The sequence below is a fragment of the Apis laboriosa genome, unplaced genomic scaffold, assembly GCF_014066325.1.
Source record: "Apis laboriosa isolate Shangri-la unplaced genomic scaffold, ASM1406632v1 scaffold71_cov137, whole genome shotgun sequence".
NCBI lineage: Eukaryota > Metazoa > Arthropoda > Insecta > Hymenoptera > Apidae > Apis > Apis laboriosa.
In genome coordinates, this window is record NW_025224229.1 from 215,702 (window position 1) to 239,628 (window position 23,927).

A 23,927-nucleotide genomic window follows, 5' to 3' on the forward strand; every position below is an offset into this window, starting at 1 on the left:
TCTTATACTTTAAAATCTTTAACTTTATATCCATATTGACATGAAAATAGTTTTTGTACAATAGCATAATACTATATATGTAAGCATGTTTAAAACATGTTACACACACACACACATATATATATATATATATAATTTTACAAATATAATATTGTAATATGAATATTAAGTGAAAACAAAAATATAAAACATAAAAAATTACATTAAAAATTATGAATTATGTCAATATTAAAAAATTACAAAATATTTTCATTTTACATTAGAAATAAATTTATTTATACTTACAAGAGACTTAATATTCTAAATTTTCTAAAATTTCATGATACACAGATTATTTATGAACGATAAAAATATATTTGCTATTTATCAGTGTAACTGTTGATTATAAATCATCATTTGTCATTTCAGTAATGAATAGATTATTCTGAAATTTAAAAATTTAATATTTATTAATTTTATGTTAATTTAAATATTATACATATGTGTATATTATTTTGTAAATGGTAATTGCAATTAATATTTTTCTAAATAGGATCAAACTCAAATCTTAAATAAAAAATTATTAATTTTAAACTATTTAAAATATTTAAAGTAAAATATGACAAATATTTAATTAATTTTATAAGTAATTGATGATTTAAATCTAATTAACAAATTAGCCATGTGAGATTTTTATGTAATTTTAATAATTATAGTATATTATATAATTATTATATAATTTTAAAATAAAAATTATAATAAATTATATTATCAAAATAACTTACTAATAAATAATAATAATAATAATAATAATAAAATATAATTTTTTTTGAATTTATAATTATTTGTATTTATAAAATCTTTAATTATTATTTTCCAAACTATTTATTTTTAAAAAATAAAATTTTTTTTTTAAAAATATTTTTAAAAGTAATATTATCCTCATTATTAATACATAAAACTTTTTAAATATAAAAATAATAGTAATATTTTAAAGAAATATTTTAATTTTATTTCATGATTTATAACAAAATGTGCATTCATAATTTTAATATATATAAATATATACAAAATATTATATATACATATATATATTCATGAATATATAATATATATATTCATGGGATATCTTTGAAAGATCTAAAGATTCTAAAAATCAAAATAAAAATATTTAATATATAAAAATATAATAATAAAATATAAAAATATTGATTAAGACTTATTAAGTTATAAATTTATATAAAAAATTGAATAAGAATTAAATAATATAAATGAAATATAAAATGAAATTATAATCAAATATAAATGAAATTAATTTTTATATTTGTTTTGATTTATAGAATCAAAATATCATACAAATGTACTAATATTCTGTATTTAAGAAAGTTTTGTAAATTTTAAAAATTTTGTAATTTTAAGAATTTACTTAAAAAAAGAATAATATTATTGATTTATATGTATTTATATATGAATTTTAATTTGAATTCTGTCTTATTCAAAAAATTAATTGCAACATTAGTATGTTTTTTATAATATACCTTATTATATTATATATGATATCTGGCAATGTCACTTGAATTGTCACACATCAATTTGTATATCACTGTCTTCAGCTTCACTTTCAGTACTTATCATAGCATCTTCTCCTACTAACAAGGCAGCAGGTAGATTTTGTGGTACATTATCAATATCTAATCTCGGAGTTGAATAAACATTTAATACTTGAATTGTTGTTGGAGAAGTTGAGAGGCATTGTGATACTGATCCTAAAGGATCTGAATTTAATGCATCACAATCCAAAGAAGTTGATAATTGTAACTGTAAGTTATGTAATTCAGGTATATGTGGTCGAATCTAAAATATAATATAAATTATATCGCATAATAAAATTTGGAAAATTAATTTTATAAATTTAATTTTATAAAGAAAGAAATTTGAAGATAAATATTACAATTTGAAAATGAATATAAAACTAAATTATTATTATGATGATAATTTATATTTTTATCATTTTGCAGAATATATATATATATTCATATATATATGATATATATGAATTATCAATTATATTTATTTATCTTCTAACTCATATGTATTAATACATATATGTAATTATATGTATGTATAAATAAAATGTATGTAAATATGTATTAATTATTTAAAAAGAGTTAATTATAATTCCATAAATTCTACCTTTAAACCATCTGCTGTGTGAGGATTTCTACAACCTCTGCATCTACATTCAACACAAGGTTTACTTTCAACATAACAAGGACAACGTTGACCACAACATGTTAATTTCCCAGGTATTGCTGTAGCGTTACCACATCTACATCCTTTCCTTTTACTTCGAGCAGAACTTGACCTTGGTTTTTTAAAAGCTGATGACTGTTTGAAGTGAAATATTTTTTTACTTTTAACTATTATAGAAAATTTGAATAAAATGAAGATTATAGATTAATGCAGAAATAAGTAAAATATTTAATATGTAAACAAAAATATAATATAATATAAAGTTGATAATATATCTGCATTAATCTTGGTATGGGACCTAGTAAAATATATATTTAAATTATTTAGATCTAGTAGTGTTAGTATTGAAAGATATTAAAGAATGTTAATTAAATATGATCTACATTAAGTGTTATGCAAATCTAGAAATATGATTGTACCTTACAAGTAATATTAACGAGGATGGACATCATTTAGCATTTAAATAAAAGTTATAGTGCAATGTAAACTTCCTGTAAGGCATAAGATTAACCGAATATCTATTGAAATTACTTTGCTGCCCTTTGAAGATTTTTTCTGAGAAGGGGTCCCATATTTAAGGTGGGAAGATGGAATACATTTTACCCCTCCTACAGAGCTGTGTGGACTTCCATCCATATCCTGTTGTCCTACTTCTGTATCATCTGTAGCTGCTGCTTTCCGTTTTATTGTTATTTTGTTACCAGATCCAGCATACATCACAGAATATATTGAAGACCCATTTGATACAGTACGTATGGCAGGAGATTCTATGCAATATATAAATAAAGTTTATACAATAAAATTGATTAATTATTTTTTTCTTTTTTCAATATATTTCTCATTTATTAACATGATCAATATGCAAATAAATTATATAATATATGAATCACATATGTTATTCACTTCAAATAATTTCTGAAGTATATTTTATAAAAAAGTGAAATTTTTAATATAAAAATAATATTGAAGAAAATGCTAATTTTATATTAAATTTAATATGTCTTAAAACTTATATAATATAATAATATAATATAATAATTGATTAAATATTTATAAAAATATTATTCATGATATTATTATTTACCTTACAGTATTTATTTAAATATTTAAAATAATATTTATTGGCTTCTATATATTTATAGATAATAAGAACAGAATTCACAATTTATCCACATTTATATCATTCAATATTTTGATTTTAATTTTTCTTTTTAATAATTACATAATAATTATATATTTTATTAGTAAGTATCAAATATAAAATATATATTTTAAATTTTATTTATCATAATAACAATAAATAATATCATGAATAATTTTTGCAAATATAAAATATATATTTTAAATATTACATAACCATAACAATAAATATGATATTATGAATATTTTTTGCAAATATCTTATTAATTATTATTATTAAATTTTAAAGAAATTAAATTAATATTTATAAAATTCATTTTTTTTTAAATTTTTATATAAGACAATACAAATTCTATTTAAATAATTCAAGATTATTTAATATATTGCAAATTTAATAAATATTATGTAAAAAAACTGTTTCAGCAATAATTCAATTTCTTATAAAGAAATTTTTATTATTTTATTATCAAAATTTTATAAGAAATTTTTGTATATAATATATTTTATATTATTTAAAATATATAAATTTTATGTGATTTATCCTCCATAATAAATAATATAAAAATAGTTTTTAATAGAAGAAAAATATATAAACATAATAATAAAAACTAAATATTTTCAATAAAAATTACAAAAAATTTATTATTAAAATATATTATTTTCATAATTAGTAACTTTTATATAAATTATTTATATAAGAAATAAAAAAATATAATATGCATCTTTTATTATTTTTTGATGAAATAAAATTAGAATAAAAGTATGAATGATTATAGTTTTATACAATATAATAAAATTTCCATTAAATATTTGAAATATACTTAGTAAAAGCAAAACATTAAATAACTTTTTCAAATCTTAATTTTATTAGTTTTAGCATGAGTTTAACCAATTCTTTTTTCCAATATTAAGAGATTTGTATTTATGTACATTGATTTACATACTATTTTAATAAAATATTTAAATTTTATATAATATTTTATTTCTTTATATGTATCTAATTGTATGGTTATTTTTATAATTATAATTGGTAAATCATTTATTTTATCTATTATTTTGATTTTATAATTACACATTGTTGTGTTTGAAGCAAATTCTTTTACATAATTCTTTAAAAAAAATTATTACTTAAATTAATACATTTTATTTAAAAATAATCATATATTATTTATATTTACTTTTAATAAAAAATATGAAAAAAGTTATGTAAGTTTTTATATAAATATTATTAATTATTTAAGATATAATAATAATAATAATAGTAATAATAATAATAATAATAATAATAATAATAATAATAATAATAATAATAATAATAATAAATAATTATAATTATTTACAAAAAATTAATAATTAGATGAAAATAATGAATTATGAAAAAAGATATATATATATGATAATTTTTTTCTAATTTTTCAAATCTTACATCTAAATGTTTTCAATATATTTGATAGATATAAGAAAATAAATACTATATAAACTTTAATCTTTTAAAGTCTACAAAAATTTTTAATAAAAATATGAAATACAAAAAAAATATATACCTGATAATATATCGTTATAATTAGTATTTAATATAATATCTAATATATATATATAATCAAATATTAATATATATATATATATATATTAATAATGATGTATTATATATATAATATAATAAACAAGAATATATTGATAATCAATATAATTACTAGTTATTATTGTAATGTTTCAAAAATGATTATTTCTATCATTAAGTATAAGGTTAGAAGAAATAAAAAATTTTATTTAAAAGTTTATAAAGTTCATTCTAATTTTATATTATTAAATGAACATTAATATCATTATATGTATTAATATTATTGTATTAGTATCACTGTACGTTAATATATATTATATATAATTTTTCTTTTAAAATTTCCTATACATAAAAATCTATTGAGAAGTTAAAATGTCCCTTTATATTTTATTATATATTTATTATAATTATAATGTTTATTATTGTATATTTATTATATTTATAATGTTTAATGAAATTTTAATTAATCTATATTTTTACATCTTATATTATTATACATCTTACATCTTATATTATTATATCTTATATATATATTATAACATCTTTCTTTTATTTTATATTTTTCTTTACTTATAAAATATAAATATGTTACAGATTATTTAGATGAAAAATTCGAAATTTGAAATAAATTTGAACATTTATAAAATTTTAATATTAATTTATTTACAAGTATTTATTAATTCATTTTATTAAATATAAAAAAAATAAAAATAATAGGAAAATATAAAATATTAAAAAAATATATATAAAATAAAATTATTTTTTTTTATCTTATTATATACATGTATATTTTTAAATATTTTTAAATAAATTTTTTTTTAAATTATTTATTTTTTTTTTTCTAATTTTTCTAATTCTAATTTTCTAATTATTTATTAAAAAATATAATATGATCAATAAATTTATAGATATAGTAAATATTATATACTATACCAGATATAGTTTGTGACACTGTTTCAGAATTTTGTATAGTATTTCCTTGAGTTTGAGTTGAGGTAGTACTTGTATAAACACATGGTAAAATACTATATGCAGACTTTGACAAGCCAGCAGTACTTTTAAATTCATCTTTAAACCCAGAACCCTCTTGTATAAGTTCCATAAGGCTACTAGCACCAATAGCTGATGCATTATTAGCTGTTTTATTAGAGGACACTGAAAGTATTAAACTTCGATAAATGTTTGTATTTGTCAAATATTCACATAACTTTTTATAACACTGTAATAATATTCGTAATTGAACATTTTCAATATATTTGTCATAATCTTTGCACCAACCACACGAAGGTTTCAATTTCTTACGTCCACCTCTACACCCACGACACACATGATGTTGACAATTAGTTTCAGTTGGTGTATGAGGTTCAATTAACAAATTTGAACACACAGTACAACTTAAACTTTGTCGCAAATACGGAACTAGCCTATATAAATCTGTCCATGAATTTGGATCATCAGCATCCGCTTGTAAAACTAACCGACACGTTGATACGTAAAGACTTGTGGCATTCATTCTTTCTTGAACTCTGAAGAGTTCCACAAGCAATACGTATAGTTATATCGGAAAGTTAATTAAACAAGATAATAGAACATAATCACTACACACAAACAAAATATCCGCCATATTTAATTTTCTTTCATTTGTATTTACTATGATATTTATAGGGGGCTCTTGAATTACTTCAACTAAAATATTTTACTAGATAGGAAAGTTCCTTTAATAAAAAATTATTAAAATAATAACAAATTAACAATTAAATTATTAAATATGAAACTTTCAAAAATATATATATTTCTAGCGGAAATTTTTCATTATGCAAACTTAATATAGTTTATAAAAAATATAAATTATTAATATATATGTATCATAAATTATATAAAATATTTTTATTTTTATTATAAATAACATGTTAATATATATATATATAATATTATATATATTTAAATTATTAATTAGTTAATTTTAAAAGAAAATAGAATAGATATCATTTAATTATATGAATTTGTAATAGATTATTTTATTATATGATTTCAAAAGTAAAACAAATAGTGACGCATATCTTCTATCTTTATTATATATGATCATTTATATATCATATAGTTATCAAACTGTGAGAAAAGGATATGTATGTAAATTATAATTATTTAATTCTTTAATATAAAATGTCCTAAAATATATATATTTTTGGAAGTATAACAGTAAACTATATGTGATAATGAATTATAAAAACTTTTAAAAATATTTTTCAAGGACTGGTACAAGGTATAGATATTTTTTACTAATAACAATTCTTAATATTTTCTGAATAGTATAAAATTTTTTAAATTTAATTATAAATTTTTTCATTAAATTTATCAAAAATTTCTTTATTTAAAAGTAAATAGTATATGTTTAATAGTTTTTAGAATTTTTAAACCATTATTATTTACTAGAATTATAAATTGTCAATGTTTTAGGTTAAATTATTTACAAATGGCAGATAAAGCTATTATGAAGGTAAAACTAAATAAATTTATCTTTATCTTAATAAAGATAAATTATCATAAATTTATCTTATATTTTACAATTCTATGATAATTGTTTTAAATAATGGTTACTTAAAATGTGTAGCAAATAGCAGAACAAAAACTTAAAGCATTTTCTATTGGCACAATGGGTAAAAGACCATTAAGTAAAAAAGAATTAGAAGAACAACGTAAAAAAGAACAAGAACAAGCTGCAGCTCAAGTATGTAATGTTTAATTTATTAAGAAATTATTATATAAACATTACAAATATTATGTATGTTAAATGTATAAATCCATATTTATTTATGATATGTATAGGCATTTGAAGAATTTGTAGCAACTTTTCAAGAAACGCCTAATAAAACAACTAGCAAAGTTTGGGTAAAAGCAGGAACTTATGATGCAGGTAAACGACGTAAGTATCTATTTTATAACTAAATATTTTTTAATTATAAAATATACATCAATTATAAATTTTCAAAATTAAATCAATTATCAGTTAAATAAGAAATATTACTGATTATTATTGAAGTATTTTTTTAAAAAACCTACATAACTAATTTGTAATTTAAGTTGAATCAATTACTTATCTTAATATGAAATATGAATGTATTTATTTGATAGAGGAAGATACAAGAGAAAAAGGAAAACTTTATAAGCCACAATCAAAAATATCAGAGCTTGTTGATAGCAGATCATCAGCTGAACAAGCACAAGAATATGCAAGATTATTAGGATCTAATGAAAGAAAATTAGACAGATTAGGAAAAAAGAAAAAAGAAGGTGAAAAAAAGAAAAGTAACCTTGAATTATTCAAAGAGGAATTAAAAATGATACAAGAAGAACGAGAAGAAAGACATAAATATAAAGGTGTAGTGAAAAATGTTATTTCTACCCAATCAGAAGATCCAATGTTGGCAGCTTTAAAATGTGTTGAAGGTAATTTAATATTGAAATTTAATATTTTATCATAATTTAATTATAATAACATTCATAAGTTTTTTTTATAAATAAATAAATCTGGTAAGAATTTACACTCTTTTATTTTATAATAAAAGTTATAGTGTAAATAAATATTTCTTCCTTTATATTAATAATTTAAATTTGTTATTAAAATATATTAGGTTGTACTTCCTCATATCCTGATTCACGAAAAAATAATCTACATAACCTTATTGATGATCCACGTCTCCTAGCCCTGATTTATGAGGGTAAACAATACCCATTTCTAGAATTTCCTTTATGTGCTTTTTTAATATACAAATTGTATAAAAAATATAGAAACATTCTTTTTTGTAGATGGATCATTTGACAATGGAGATCCTAATACTACTAATCTATATTTGGGAAATTTAAATCCAAAGGTACAAGATCAAGTTTAAATATAATTTTATAATTTTTATGTAGAATTAAATTTTTTTTATTCTTGTAAATAATAATAGATTACAGAACAACAATTGATGGAAATATTTGGCAAATATGGTCCATTAGCTAGTATTAAAATTATGTGGCCCCGCAGTGATGAAGAAAAAGCCAGACAAAGAAATTGTGGATTTGTTGCATTTATGAGTCGTAAAGATGGAGAACGAGCATTAAAAAATCTAAATGGTGAGAAAATAATCATATTATAAAACTTATACAAAACACTTTTTTTATCCTATTACTTATATTTTTGATATGTAAATTTTTAACATATAAAAAACAAGAAAATATACAAAAGAATATTTTTATCTTATTTTTTATACAAAAAATTTTCCAAAATTCAAATATTAAAATATTTTAATATTATAAAATAATATAAAAATTAAAATATTTTCTAAAGATATTTTCATTTGTCATGATAATAATGAGACTACAATTTTACTTATAATTTTTAACATATTTTAACATTTAACATATGAAAACATATTATTAAGATGAAATCAATAATGTATAATGTGAGGAATTAAAACGTATAAAATTATAAATATAGTATAAATAAATATATAAAAATTAAGTAAATATTTTGAAAATTTTATAACAAGTTTATTATTGGATATATAAAATTTTATTATCATATAATTTGTTGTTTTTGTATATTAGTATCTTTGAACTTTATATTGTTTAAATAAAAAAGTGTTAGAAATTGAATTTATTTCTGTAATAATTTATTTTCATTTTATTGTAATATTATTAATAACAATTACTTATAAATATAAGTGAAAAACATTCATAATTTCATTATAAAAAAATAATATAATTTCATTATAATATAAAATATCTATTCTAATTATAATCTATTTTAATTATAAAAATCTTATAATCTTATAATCTTATATATATAAGAAAATAGTAAAATTTATTTTTTTTTATCTTTCTTACAAATCTACTATTTACAAAAACAATTTTAGACATAAATAGTTATATATAAATAGTGAATATTTTATATATATAACATTATAATATAATGTAAATTAGGTCGTGATATAATGCAGTATGAAATGAAATTGGGCTGGGGAAAAAGTGTTCCAATTCCACCTTACCCTATTTATATTCCACCTGCTTTAATGGAAATTACACAACCACCACCTCCATCTGGTCTTCCATTTAATGCTCAACCGCATCGCCGTGATAGACATAAGGTATATGAAGTTAATAAAAGTTATGAAAATAATATATATAAAATATATAGAAATTAAAAAAATTATAAAAATACAATAATTAGTATAAATATAACATTGATAAAAAATTTATAATATTATTCAATTGCTAAAAAAAATCTATTTATTTAATTATTTTACAGTCATATTTATTATTACTTATAATTATTTATTCAAAATAATTTCATAAAGTCAAATCTTTAATTATATTGTTAACTATAATTATTTTTTATTTTGATATTTTTTATATATTTTATTATTAAATGAATTAAGAATACTATAAATCACTAATATTTATAAATATAATCTATTTATAAATATATATATTTATAAATAAATTTTATTAATATTATCTAAGTGATCAATAATTACTATAATTACTATAATACATAATTACTATTATAATAATATAATTACTATCATAATATAATAAAAATATATAACAAAAATAAATATAAATTTGTATAATTTTATAAATTTGATTATAGATACCTCGTATTCGTAATCTTCAAACAGCAGATCCTCAGGAAAAAGAAAATTTTGAAAAGGTAACTTTCTTTCTATTGATAAAAAAATTAAATTTTATTCAAAAATATATATTATAATTTCACAAATATTTTATCTAAAGTTGATATTAATATTTAAAATAATCCATATTATGTTAAACAAAATAATATTTAAAATGAAATACAAGTTTTATTATTTTATTTGAAATTAAAATTGAACTTTTAAAATAAATAATAAAATATAATTTTTTTATATATTGTATATAATACTTATAACTTAAAAAATTAATATAAAAAATATAATAATTGAGTAAAAGTTATTACCATTATTTGGAAACAATTTGTTGAATGAAGAATGTTATTAAATATTCCATGTATAATATTATTATCATATGAATTATCATATTATTATTTAAAAATAAAATTAAAAAAGGCGAAAGATTTCTCAATAATTTAATAAGCTATTGCTGATGAAAATAATTAAATATAAATTAAAATATTTAAGAAAGTTATAGTAGTATAGTTATAATATAGTATATATTTTATTATAATCTTATAGAAGTACAAAGGCAATACAAAAAATATTGATAACTTGTAAACAGAATTTTTTATTTTTATTTTTTATATTTATTTTAAAATATGATTACTTTTATTTTTATTAATGTGTTTGAAAAAGATTTTCTTTTTTTTTTTTTTTTGCTAATTCTTACAAATATAATAATTCACAATTATATCATTGAATTTTTATTATATTTATTAATTTTTTATTTTGAAATTTCATAATCAAAAACTTATTTATAATTTTTATTTATAATAATGTTAAGAAACAATTGTATTCGTATATATTATTTTCCATATATTGCTTTTTTATGTTCTCAAAATTTATAAATATACAAAAATAATGCAGTAATCAAATATATTATTACATAATTCAAAAAATTGGAATTTAGATCATTTTTAATGTTATTTTCATGGAAATTTTATTCCTTTTATAAAAAAATATTAATTTATTACTTAGTAATAATAATAATATTTTCTTTTTTATTTACTCTTAATTTCTGTTATTAGTTTAAAAATAAATAATTAATAATTATTTTATTGATATTTTATTAATTAAATATTATTACTTTTAAATATTGATTTCCATTAATATTTATTAATTTAACATTAATATAAATAAATATAAAAATGTATAATATATACTATTTATTATATATATAAATAATTTATTTTAAATTACTTTAAAATTTATTGTAATTTATCTGTTACAAATTACATTATACTGAATTGATGATAATTATGCTTGGGATGAATCAATTTGGACTGAAATATTCGATTAACTGCTGCACTGTAATGAATATTATCATAGGTTTTACAAAATGCAGTTGTCAAAGTGGTTATTCCTACAGAAAGGTATATTTTCATTTTTATTAATTAAATATAAATATTAAACATGTTGATTATTATTAGATAATATACTTTATATTGATTTATAAAAATTAAAAATAAAATTTTATTTTATAGAAATTTAGTTATGTTAATACATAGAATGGTAGAATTTGTAATTCGAGAAGGTCCTATGTTTGAAGCAATGATCATGAATAGAGAATTAAATAATCCAATGTTTAGGTTTGTATAATTTCATGTAATTATAAAATGTTTCTAATATATTATATTTAAATAATAATTTTTTAATTGTAGATTTTTATTTGAAAATTATTCTCCAGCGCATATTTATTATCGATGGAAATTATATTCTATATTACAAGGAGATGGACAAAAAGAATGGCGCACTGAAGATTTTAGAATGTTTAAAGGTGGAAGTGTGTGGAGACCACCTCCTATTAATCCATGGACACAAGGAATGCCTGATGAATTGATTGAAATGGAAGAAAGACAAGAACCTAGAAGGGGTAGTTTATCGAACAGGTATAAATAATTATAATTTATATTGTATTTTTATTAATCTTTTATTTATCAATATAAAAATTATTTTTAAAACTAATTTATATTATAGCCAACGAGATCGATTAGAAGATTTATTACGAAACATATCACCTGAAAGAATAAAAGTTGCAGAAGCAATGGTATTTTGTATAGAACACGCTGAAGCAGCAGAAGAAATTTGCGATTGTATTTCGGAATCATTATCAATATTACAAACTCCTGTTAATAAAAAAATTGCAAGATTATATCTTATATCCGATATATTACATAACTGTGGCGTAAAAGTAAATAATGCTACAATTTATCGTAAAGCGTAAGTTAATAAATTAGAATATAACAAACTTAAATAACAAAATTATATGATATATTATTTATATATATTTAAATATATAATTAATATAAATTTCATTGATTTTTTAATATTTATTAACAAATGTATTTCTAATGCAGATTTGAAACTCGACTTTTGGATATATTTAATGAAGTTCATCAAGCTTATAAACAATTTGATAGTAGATTAAAAGCAGAAGGATTTAAAGTTCGTGTAATGAGAATGTTTAGAGCATGGGAAGATTGGGCAGTTTATCCACGAGATTTTCTTGTTAAATTACAGAACACTTTCCTCGGGCTTGTTTTAGTAAATTTAATCCTTTTATAAAAGACAAAAAAAAATAAAAATAAAAGATAATAATAAAAAGTAATTTTATTTTTATAGGTAGATGAACCAGAACCTGAAAATGATGAAGATATTGATGGAGCGCCTTTATCAGATGTAGATGGAGATGGTACGGAAGATTTAGATGGAGTACCATTAGATGGTGCCGCTCTTCTTAAAGGTGCTATGAAACATGGTTTGACACCACAAACAACTAATTACGATGACATTGATGGTGTACCTAGTAAGAATATATATATTTAAATATATATATTTTATATATTTATTTTTAATCATTTTATACAATCTATTAAATAGCATATTAATTTGTTAAATCCAACATGATACTCTATATTTATATATATTTTTATATATTTATTATTTTTTTATAATATTATATATTATATATTTTATTATTTTCAGTGGATGAAGATATTGATGGTGTTCCTATGGATGAAGATGATTCTTCAAATGTACAAAGTAAAGAAGATGATAAAAAACCATCAATTCCTGCAGGATTTGTACCATCTCGTTGGGAAACTGTTGATCCTGATCAGGTTAAGATAATTAATTTACAAGAAAAAAATTGCAATCTTTAAGAATGCATTGGATTCAAGTTATAGTTATCAATGACAATAAAAAAATATATAAATTTTAATAGTTCTAAACAAGAATAAATTAATTTCTTTAACAATATTATATGACTTTTGTATTTTTCTTTGTTTTATAAAATAGTTTATTTTGTTATATTAGGTTGAAGCACAAGCTATGACGACTAGCAAATGGGAAGAATTAGGTCAAAATGATGATTCGAATTCTCAAGATACTAGTATGGATTCTAGGTAATATATATAAATATTCATATATTTATTTTTTCAACATAAACATGTTAATTAAATCAAATATATAAAATCTTTATATATTTCTTTATATTTCACTTTTTAATTTGAAATCTTAATAAAAATTGATAAAAATAATTATTAATTACAATATTTTTTAATTTGATAGTGGTAGGGATTATAATGAAGAAAGACGAAGTCGACTACGTGAAATTGAAGTTAAAATAATGCAATATCAAGATGAATTAGAAAGTGGTAGAAGAACATTAAAATCTGGTATGACAATTCAAGGACAAGTAGAACATTATAGAAAAAAACTCATAAGAAAGGTAAAATTTTTTTATTATAATAATTTTAAAATCTGAAAAAATTATATCATAAGCTATTTTTATTAGAGTGAAAGAGAAATGAAAGATGTAAAAAGTGAAGAACGTGACGATGAACGACGAAGAGAAAAAAAGCGAAGCACAACTCCAGAATCTCCAAGCCATTATAGAGATCGAAGACGAAATTCAACAAGTCCATCTTCTAAAAGTAATAGATATAGGTAAATATTTTTAATAATAATTATTATTTTTTAAATATATAATTATATATATATATATAATATTATATAATATTATTTTCTTAAATTCATGGATTTCAATATTTTAAAATAATATTCTTTATATCTCAGATTACAAACGTTTTTGTTTTAAAGACGTATGGCATTATAAATATCATAGAAATATTTTAAATACTTATGTTAAAATTCATTTTTAACATTTTGATACTATACTTTTATAGTATAATAAAACATAGTATAATAATAAAATTCTACATTCTACATTTTGCTTTTAAAATAATATATATATATATAAATAATAATAAATTAATAATATATATATATAAATAATATATATAATAATAATAAATAATTCTCAAAATGTTAAAAAAAGTTATTAAGTATTATCATGCAGTAAATTGTTTGAATTTATTGAATAGAATTATAATTATATCTTAATACTATAAAAATTACATATATTATTATTATATATATTATATATAATTTTATTACATAATTATTATAATAACATAATAAAAATTATATAATAATTTTATGTAATAATTATATATAAATTATATATGTAATTATATATAATATTTATATAATATTGTATTGTAAAAATAATTATTTATAAAATATTTATTATAATATTGTTTGATTATTTCATAAAAATGTCTTAAAAAAAATATTTAAGAAACATCTTTAAAACATTCATAAAAATTATTAACTTAAAATTATTTCATCTTTTGCAATAAAGTATTTTTTTCGATTTATATATATAATTTTAATGAAATTCTATGTTTGTATTTGAATATTTTATATTTACATTATTATATTATATTATTATATTATATTATATTATTGAATAATTTTTAAATAATACTTCAGATACAAATTATATAACTTCAAAATTACATATAATAATATAATATATCATATTTATATTATGTCGTTAAATTTGTTTCATTATACTATTTTAATTTATTATATTATATATTATAAAAATATAAAATTAAACATATATTGTTATTTAAAAAAATATAAAATAATTAAAATGATGAAAAAAATACTCAATATTATTAATATTAATTACTAACATTAACATGTATTTATTTAAAATATTATTTTTATGAAATTATCAGAATTAACTCAAATATAGCAATCAGTTTATAAATCAATAGATTGTAAAATAATTAAAAAAATTAATAGATTATTATAAAATGTTAGTTTATAAATTTAGATATTACAAAAAATATTTATTAAAAATATTATTTATTATAATATATTTACAAAATAAATTTCAGATCACGTAGTAGATCACCGCGAGGTAAACGTAGATCACGATCACCATATAAAAAACGGGTACCAGTGACACCATCACCACCACGTATTCGACGAACACCTTCGCCTTCCTTTTCATCCAGAGTATCTCGTAGATCGCCTACTAATGAACGAAATGACAGAAAAAGAAGGGGTAGATCACCATCATTGTCACCACCACCTCCACCACGTACTTCAAAACATAGAGCTAATAGTCCTCCTTCTCCATCACCACGCAAATATAGGCATAAGCATAAATATTAAATTATTTTACATTATATTTTCTACATTATAAGAAATACATGTCAATAGAATTAAAAAACAAATAGCGTTATAAAAATAATGTTATTGTTATAAAAAATTAGTTACTGCAATACTAATTCAATGATACAAAATACTTTTATGTTTTTTTAAATATTTAGATACTCTTTTTTTCAATTTTCCTTAAATTAATTCACTTTATATGTATAATTGTTTATATATACAATGATATGTGACAAATACATGGAGAAATATACTGATTCTTAATTATAATAAAAAAATAATTCTATTTATATATATAATTTTTTATATTATAGTATAGTTTGTATTATAGTAGTTTAATTATTATTAGTTCATATGAATGAACTTAAAATATCTACAAAATATTCAACATGTCACAAGAATTGATTTATTGTAAAATTAAGATCATTTCAAATATGATCAAATATTTTTATTGTCTAGATTTTAAATAATACTTCTTGAAATGTAAATATAACATAAATTAGAAATTTATATAATTGTATATGTATATTCAACATAAGGCAAAGCACGATTAATAGTGGGGGAATCGTTATTTAGTGGTAGGAGTTGTAAACCAATGGCAAGGAAGTTGTATAATTTAGTCTAAATCTAGACTAAATTATAGTCAAAGAATTCAGAATCGGAATATTATTGCCAAAATTACTTTCATTATGGTTTGTGATCTCATCTTCGCATGAACGTTATAATTCCTAGAAGTTACTAATTTACATCCCTTTATTTTATGAAATATTTGTTTTATGTAATATATATTTTCATAGCAATGATATAATAAAATAATTATAATGCACAATAATACGTATAATATAATAAGTTTCTTTCTAATAAGTTAATATTGAAACTGAAGCTATAAATTTAATTGCGAAAGTTAAGATAAGAATTAAAACATTGCCGGGTTTTTTCTTATTTTTTTATGAGTAATAATTAATTCTAATAAACTAATTAAAATATATAATATATAATATAAAATATATAATATAATATAATATATACTAACTAAAATATATAATAAAATATATAATATAAAATAATATATATAAATAAATTCTAATGTAAATATAGTATTAATATATAATTACTTCTTTCTAATCATCTGAAGAAAATTAATATTCATTTATCAATCAAATATTTTTTTTATTTTCGAATATAATCGAAAAATAAATAATTATTTTTTATTAAATAACTAATTAAAATTGAATTAAGAAAAAAAAATTTTATTTTCTTTTATTTTTTTTTATTATGTACATTGTTTTTAATAGCTATACAAAATTCTTTAAATTCTTTTTTTATTAATAATTTTCAAAATAACATTATAAAGATAAAATTTTAGAAAATAATTTTACCTCGTATATAATATAAGTTACCATAATTAAAAAAGCTATGTATCCATTACTTGCACCTGGTTCATAAACCTAAAAAATTTAATTAATATCGGCATCGAATACTTTACGAATATTATTTATTCGTAAAAAATTTTTAAATATTTATATGCATAATACAAAACTTAATTAATTATTTAATATATATTTTCTTTATCTAAGACTGTAAAAAAATTATTGCAAAATCCTCCATGCTCGTATAATTTCATCTATACTTTCTTACATATTTATATATACTATTCAGTTTCTATAAATATATATTTATTATTTTAATTAATTATATTTAATTTGTTTTATATTAAAAGAAAATATTATATATTATTATTTTTTATATAATAAAAAACATTCAAAATTCATTATCATATTAAATATAAGTTGATTATAAAGAAATAATTCTGCAATTTTAATATAATTAAAAATGTTTCTCACATTAAATTATATTATATATGATATGATACAATATGATAAATTATTTTTTATTTTTTAATATTATTGGACTGATTTTTTCTTGATCATTATTTCTTTTTCATGTTCACTATCTTTTTAATTATCATTTTGTAGTTTTCCATACCGAGCCTCCAATTTTGCAATCAATTCAGAATCATCAAAATCTTCAATTTCTTCTTCTGTTTCTTCTTCTTTTGATATTGTTTTTTGATCAATTCCTATTTGATTTTTTTGTTTCATTTTATCAATGTTTTTATTTTCTTTATGTTTTCTCTTCCATTTTTCATTTTGATTTTCTATTTCTAATATTCTTCTTTGTTCTTTTTCTTTATCATCTATTTTGTCATATTTTTCATTGGTTTTATATCTATCTTCTTCCTCTTCTTCATCTTCTACTTCCTCTTCCTCTTCCTCTTCCTCTTCCTCTTCCTCTTCCTCTTCCTCTTCCTCTTCCTCTTTCTCTTTCTCTTCCTCTTCCTCTTCCTCTTCTATTAATTCTTCCTCTTCTTCCTCTCTCTCATTTTCATCTTCTATTTCTTTTTCCTCCTCATCTTCAATTTTATTATTTTGTTGTGAACTAGTCTGTTCTTTTATTATTTCTATTTTTCTTTTTTCTTCTTTAAATTCTTTTGTTTCTATTTTTTTATTTTTATCTTGTTCTTCTGTTTTATATTCTTCTACTTGAATAATCAATTTATTTTTCAGAATTAATTTTTCTTCTACATCATCTTTTTTCTCAGATGAAATTAATTTTGATTGATTTTGAACAAAGATAACTTCTAAACACCAAAAAAAAACATGATTAATATCTATATTTACAGGTACAAAATAATGGATTATATGATTAGATTAAATATAAAGTATATAATTATTTAGAAATATTTAAAATAATAATTTTTTCTTTATTTATATATTTTTGTATGATTTTTAACAAATAATGTAATATTTCTAAAATTAAATCATAAAATTAACGTATTTTTAAAATGAATTTCAATTTATTGAGTTATATTAAAATTTAAAGTATGATATTATATTATTATATATTAAAGATAATTTAATAAAAATGGTAAAATCTTTATAAAAATAGTAATTAAAAAAATTAAATTTAAATTAAAATTTTATATATCTGCAAATATAATATAATTTGTAAAACAAAAATATTACAACATTTACCATTATTCCACCGTTTCACAAGGACAAAATGTGCAGCAACAATAAGTGCCACACCAACTCCAAACTTCATAGCCACTGTAATCATCAGATGTTATTTTTCATTGAAATTTGAAAATTAAAATGAAAAATAAAGAAAATTTAGAACTTACAATGATTTTTCATATGTTACATTTATATATTAAAATATATAAGAGCATGGAGGAATTTTACAATATTAGAAAATTATAAGTAATTCAATTTTATTACATAATAATATTTTACTTACCATTAGCAGATTCTTCTTCTATTTCTTCTATTTCTGGCTTTACATCTATATCATTAACATATTCTTCAGGTTCTATGTTTTCTACCTAATATAAAAAATAATGTTATAATATAATGTTATATCACATTTAAAAAATTTCAAAAATTATAGAATAAGAAATCTAAATACATGATATAATAAAAAATATATAAATATTTTTAAATATTTTCCATGTAATCTTCATGTAAACAAATATTAATAACATTAAAAATTAATTAAAAATGTAATAATTTAATTTTCTATTTTATAATAAGTATAATATAATAAGTATTTTTTTTATTTTAAACTAAAAAAATAAATAAAATTTAAAAAAAAATTATGATTTCTATTTAAAAGGAAACAAAATAGTTCAATTAAATGGATAAAATTTTATAATATAAATAATAAATCTTATAATTAAAATATTATAATATACAGAATAAATCTTATAGCATACATAATATCAATATTATTATATTTAATTGTTTGTTAAATAAATTTATTTGATATAATGAAAAATATTTAAAATATGTAAAAATAAATATTTTTAGAAAAGATTTAATATAAATTATTAAGAATATGATATAAATTAATAAATAATAAAAGATATTATACATATATGCATGCAAAATGTCCCATCTGAATATTACCTTAATTTTTGTTATTATTATTATTTAAAGCAAGAAATATTTGGATGAAAGTTGGTTCCAAAAAATATATATTTTGATGCTTTTAGTTTTTTTACGAATAAAAAAATTTCTGAAGATTTTATGAATTATTTTTTCAAATTTAATCATATTTTTTAATATATGTTTATTGTATATAATTGTATATAGTTTGATATATTTTATAAAAAAATATTAATCGATATAATAAAATAATTAATAACAAAAATTATTAATTAAGATATATATTATAATTTTAAATGAAATACTTTGCATACAAAGAAGTAATATCTTATTAATTTTATCTTAATTTTACCTCTTCTAAAGGTTCTAAATTGTCATCATTAATTTCATTAATACCAGGAATATCCAAAAAATTTTCAAATTTTTCATCTTCATTTCTTGTTATTTTTATTATTTTATCAAATTGACTATCTGTTTCATATAAAATATTTTTTTCATCTGAAAATTTTTCTGTACTAATACTATATATTTCTTCTAGCACATTAATATCATCAAATTCTTCTGATGTAATATCTTCTTCCAATATATCTTCTTGTTGTTCTCTGTCTTCAAATTCATGGTTTAATTCTTCTATAATAAATTAAAATTTATATTATATTCAAAAATTGTAAAAATATTTTAAGTTTGAATTAATTATATTTTGATACCTTCTTTACTTTGAAAAATATTTTGTTCTTCATTTGATTCATTTTCATCTATTGTTTCTTTTTCTTCCTCTGTCTGTTCATTTGATATTTCATCTTCTTGAATTTCTTCTTCATTAGAAATTTTAATTTCTATAGTTTTTTTATCTTCATCATCTTTTGTTTCCTTTTTTATTTCTCTAGTTTCTTGTTCATTATCATGTGATTCTTCATTAGATAATAATGCAGAATCATCAACCCATCCTTCAAATATAAAAGCCCAACGAGAAGATTCTAATGGAGTACTGACTTATAACATGAAATATATAATAATATTATATAAAAAGAAAATAATATATTTATATTAAAAATATATATATATATATATATATATATATAATTCACTTACTATCTGTAGTACCCCTATGCTCAAAGATAACTATACCAATTAGACCCACAAGCATTATTAAAATAATAAAGAATATAATTCGAGCACACCAATGTCCTCCTGTGGTACTTTCTTTATAAATATGTATAGTTACATTATCTATCAAATTTTCATTAATATTTCCCAGAGAAGGTGATGGTATAATGTTATCTTCTTCATCTAAATATGATGATATATTATATAATTTAATAAATAATAAATACTTAATATAAGTATTTATATATTATGTATTATAATACAATATAAAAATTATTAAAAGGTACAAATTATTGCATATTATGTACATAAATTATAATTAATATCAAAATATTAATTAAAAATTAAAAAATAATCTAATTTTTTAACTTTATGCTATAAAAATAAAGAAAATAAAGGAAATTTTCTTTTTTCTTTATTTTTATTTTATTAAATTAGTAAAAATAATTTAAAAATCAAATAATTAGTAAAAATATCAAAAAGTTTTTTGTTTTATTATACATTTGTTCAATACATTTTTAATATATATTTATATATAATAGTATAATATAATAATTAATAAGCATATATATATTTTGTATATAGATTTACATATATGTACACATTTGTTAAATATTTCATACAAAAGCGATAGAGATGCGATGTTAATAATAATTATTATTCATGACATTACTTTTATAAATAATTATTCTTCTAGAAAAAAAAAGTTCTTCTTTTATAATAAAGTCTGTAATATAATGAAAATAACAACTTAAAAATGATATAAATATTAAGTACTACTATTTTTTTAATTTATGATACAATTCTTTTTATATTTTTTTATATATAATATTCGATAATATACATTTATAAAAAATATATACTATGTATTGATATAATGTTATTAATACATACACATATATTATCGTATTTATTATAATAATTTTTTATTTTCTATATATTACTATGTGTTATTATGTAATAAAAGTGATAATTATATATTTCATACATTTATTAATCAAATTCAAAAATATAAATATTTTTATCATAAATTGCAATATTTTAAAAATACGTAAAATATATAAATAAATTAGCGGAAAATGTTTTCGAACTGAATAATATAGATCTATTTTTGAAAGTCAAAAGCTAGGCTGATCAAACTTCTAAGACCCTGTATTTTCTAATTTCAGCAACATTGCCAAATATGCCTCAAAATATTTAAGATTTTGCATTCAGCATTGCATTATACTAATAATACTTTCATAATATAATAATTAATTTAAAATATAACTTTAAAAATATGAAAATATATTATTTTGCATTGAAAAACAATTTTAAATAAAAATTAATAATTTTATATATTCAAATAAATATAAACAAAAAATTATATAAAAAATTATATTATTATAATTTCATAAAAAGCTGTAAAACTCATGAATCTTCTTAATAAAAATTCATTATTTTGTATAATAATAAATGAATTATGTAGTACTATTGATACTTAATTACTTCGGATTATTTTTTATTATTTTTTATTTAAATATAAATATTAAAATAATTCGCAAAATGTTTCAACAATTGTGCAATAGTTAATAATTGTGAAATAATTATTAAAGCAATTGTTTAATATTTAAAATATATTATGAAATATGATATGTCATGAAAATTATATATGTATATATATATATATATTATATAATATAATATTTAATTATTTAAATTTGCAAAATTAAGCTGTACAACAGAAATTATACAAATACATTATATAAATTATTTAATATTTGTCCATAAATAAAAATAAATTCTTATCAAAATAAAAATAATCTCTAAAGATACTCTAAATAATCTCTCTCTCTCTCTCTCTCTCTCTCTCTCTCTCTCTCTCTCTCTATATATATATATATATATATATATATATATATACAGTATATGTATCTAACATGATTTATATATTTTGAAAATTAAAAAGAGAAAGAAATTTAATATATATAATTTTTAGTATATAATTCTTTTTTTTTCTAATTTAAAAGAATTAATAAAAGTATTGTCCGTTTTTTGGATTAATAAATACGAAAGTTAAATTATAATTTTCTCACACTTTCAGTAGCCTATTTTTTTACCCTTTTTACGTTTTTTCTCTTTCCGTTTTCTTGTTTGAACATCACCAGACATCTTCTGCACCAGAAAATAAGCTTATACTTTTTATAATTGAATAAACAGGAAAAGTTAACTTTTTTAAAAGTCGAACACAGAACCGCCTCTATAATAATTTGATTTGTAATGACTTCAACAAGTGTTGACATAATACGAAAATCCCTAGTAAAAGAACTATGAGTGAAAAGAAGAAAATTCCACTTGAACATTTTTTTGATCTAAGTTTTAAGTTCTATTTTCCTTTCTTATGTTTGAAATTTTAAAAATTGTGTAATAAAATATTTATACAAGAAAAACTACTAATATGAACTAATTATTTCATATATTCATAATATGTTTATAATGTTGATTATGATTTAATTTATGAAAATATTAATAAGTAATTTTTATATGCTTAATAAAAAAACTACAATTTACAAACTTTTAATTTTTCTATATAATATATATATATATATTATATAAACACACATATTTTATTAAATATATAATATTTATTAAAAAATTAGATATACTATAATTATTAAATCAAATTTTATTTAATCAAAAGTGAAAAATGTTTTATATCAATATAGCTGTATTAGA

The 23,927-nt window shown here is 18.0% G+C and overlaps 3 protein-coding genes across 4 annotated transcripts; 1 reads left to right on the forward strand and 2 right to left on the reverse strand.

Moving 5' to 3' along the window:
• Positions 1 to 291: 291 nt before the first annotated feature.
• Positions 292 to 6,534, reverse strand: LOC122719258 (E3 ubiquitin-protein ligase MSL2). Of its 2 annotated transcripts, none has more exons than XM_043944924.1 (5): positions 5,867 to 6,534; positions 2,836 to 2,999; positions 2,173 to 2,367; positions 1,518 to 1,833; positions 292 to 424 (listed from the first exon to the last, which is right to left on the reverse strand). In XM_043944924.1, exons 1-4 carry the CDS (start codon positions 6,444 to 6,446, stop codon positions 1,561 to 1,563), a joined length of 1,212 nt encoding a protein of 403 aa, XP_043800859.1. In that variant the 5' UTR covers positions 6,447 to 6,534; the 3' UTR covers positions 292 to 424; positions 1,518 to 1,560. The 2 variants fall into 2 exon arrangements, with proteins under 2 accessions (XP_043800859.1, XP_043800858.1); XM_043944923.1 differs by having other exon boundaries at positions 2,764 to 2,999.
• Positions 6,535 to 7,076: 542 nt separating this feature from the next.
• Positions 7,077 to 16,449, forward strand: LOC122719219 (U2 snRNP-associated SURP motif-containing protein). Its single transcript, XM_043944861.1, has 20 exons — positions 7,077 to 7,196; positions 7,391 to 7,430; positions 7,545 to 7,661; positions 7,760 to 7,856; positions 8,066 to 8,380; positions 8,741 to 8,805; positions 8,884 to 9,049; positions 9,899 to 10,062; positions 10,569 to 10,628; positions 11,956 to 11,999; positions 12,111 to 12,215; positions 12,288 to 12,515; positions 12,604 to 12,846; positions 12,984 to 13,170; positions 13,249 to 13,432; positions 13,612 to 13,745; positions 13,942 to 14,030; positions 14,197 to 14,356; positions 14,423 to 14,574; positions 15,879 to 16,449. The coding sequence occupies exons 2-20, from the start codon at positions 7,407 to 7,409 to the stop codon at positions 16,156 to 16,158; spliced, it is 2,814 nt and encodes a 937-aa protein (XP_043800796.1). The 5' UTR covers positions 7,077 to 7,196; positions 7,391 to 7,406; the 3' UTR covers positions 16,159 to 16,449.
• Positions 16,450 to 18,011: 1,562 nt separating this feature from the next.
• LOC122719267 (glutamic acid-rich protein-like) lies at positions 18,012 to 23,547 on the reverse strand. Its single transcript, XM_043944933.1, is given in 8 exon segments — positions 18,012 to 18,673; positions 19,188 to 19,268; positions 19,459 to 19,543; positions 20,458 to 20,735; positions 20,813 to 21,097; positions 21,198 to 21,395; positions 23,312 to 23,369; positions 23,372 to 23,547. Coding segments are annotated over 8 exon segments (1,665 nt in total). The 5' UTR covers positions 23,495 to 23,547; the 3' UTR covers positions 18,012 to 18,116.
• Positions 23,548 to 23,927: the final 380 nt, after the last annotated feature.

Bases quoted from the DNA above. Each gene is read 5' to 3' on its own strand.
- LOC122719258 (XM_043944923.1), bottom strand. From the start codon at position 6,446: ATGAATGCCACAAGTCTTTACGTATCAACGTGTCGGTTAGTTTTACAA. The intron at 2,368-2,763 runs GTAATTTCAATA...CACTTCAAACAG, and splicing joins AATCTTCAAAGGGCAGCAAA to TCATCAGCTTTTAAAAAACC. The intron at 1,834-2,172 runs GTAGAATTTATG...ATTATATTTTAG, and splicing joins ACACAGCAGATGGTTTAAAG to ATTCGACCACATATACCTGA.
- LOC122719219 (XM_043944861.1), top strand. From the start codon at position 7,407: ATGGCAGATAAAGCTATTATGAAG. The intron at 13,746-13,941 runs GTTAAGATAATT...TTGTTATATTAG, and splicing joins AAACTGTTGATCCTGATCAG to GTTGAAGCACAAGCTATGAC. The intron at 14,357-14,422 runs GTAAAATTTTTT...TATTTTTATTAG, and splicing joins GAAAAAAACTCATAAGAAAG to AGTGAAAGAGAAATGAAAGA.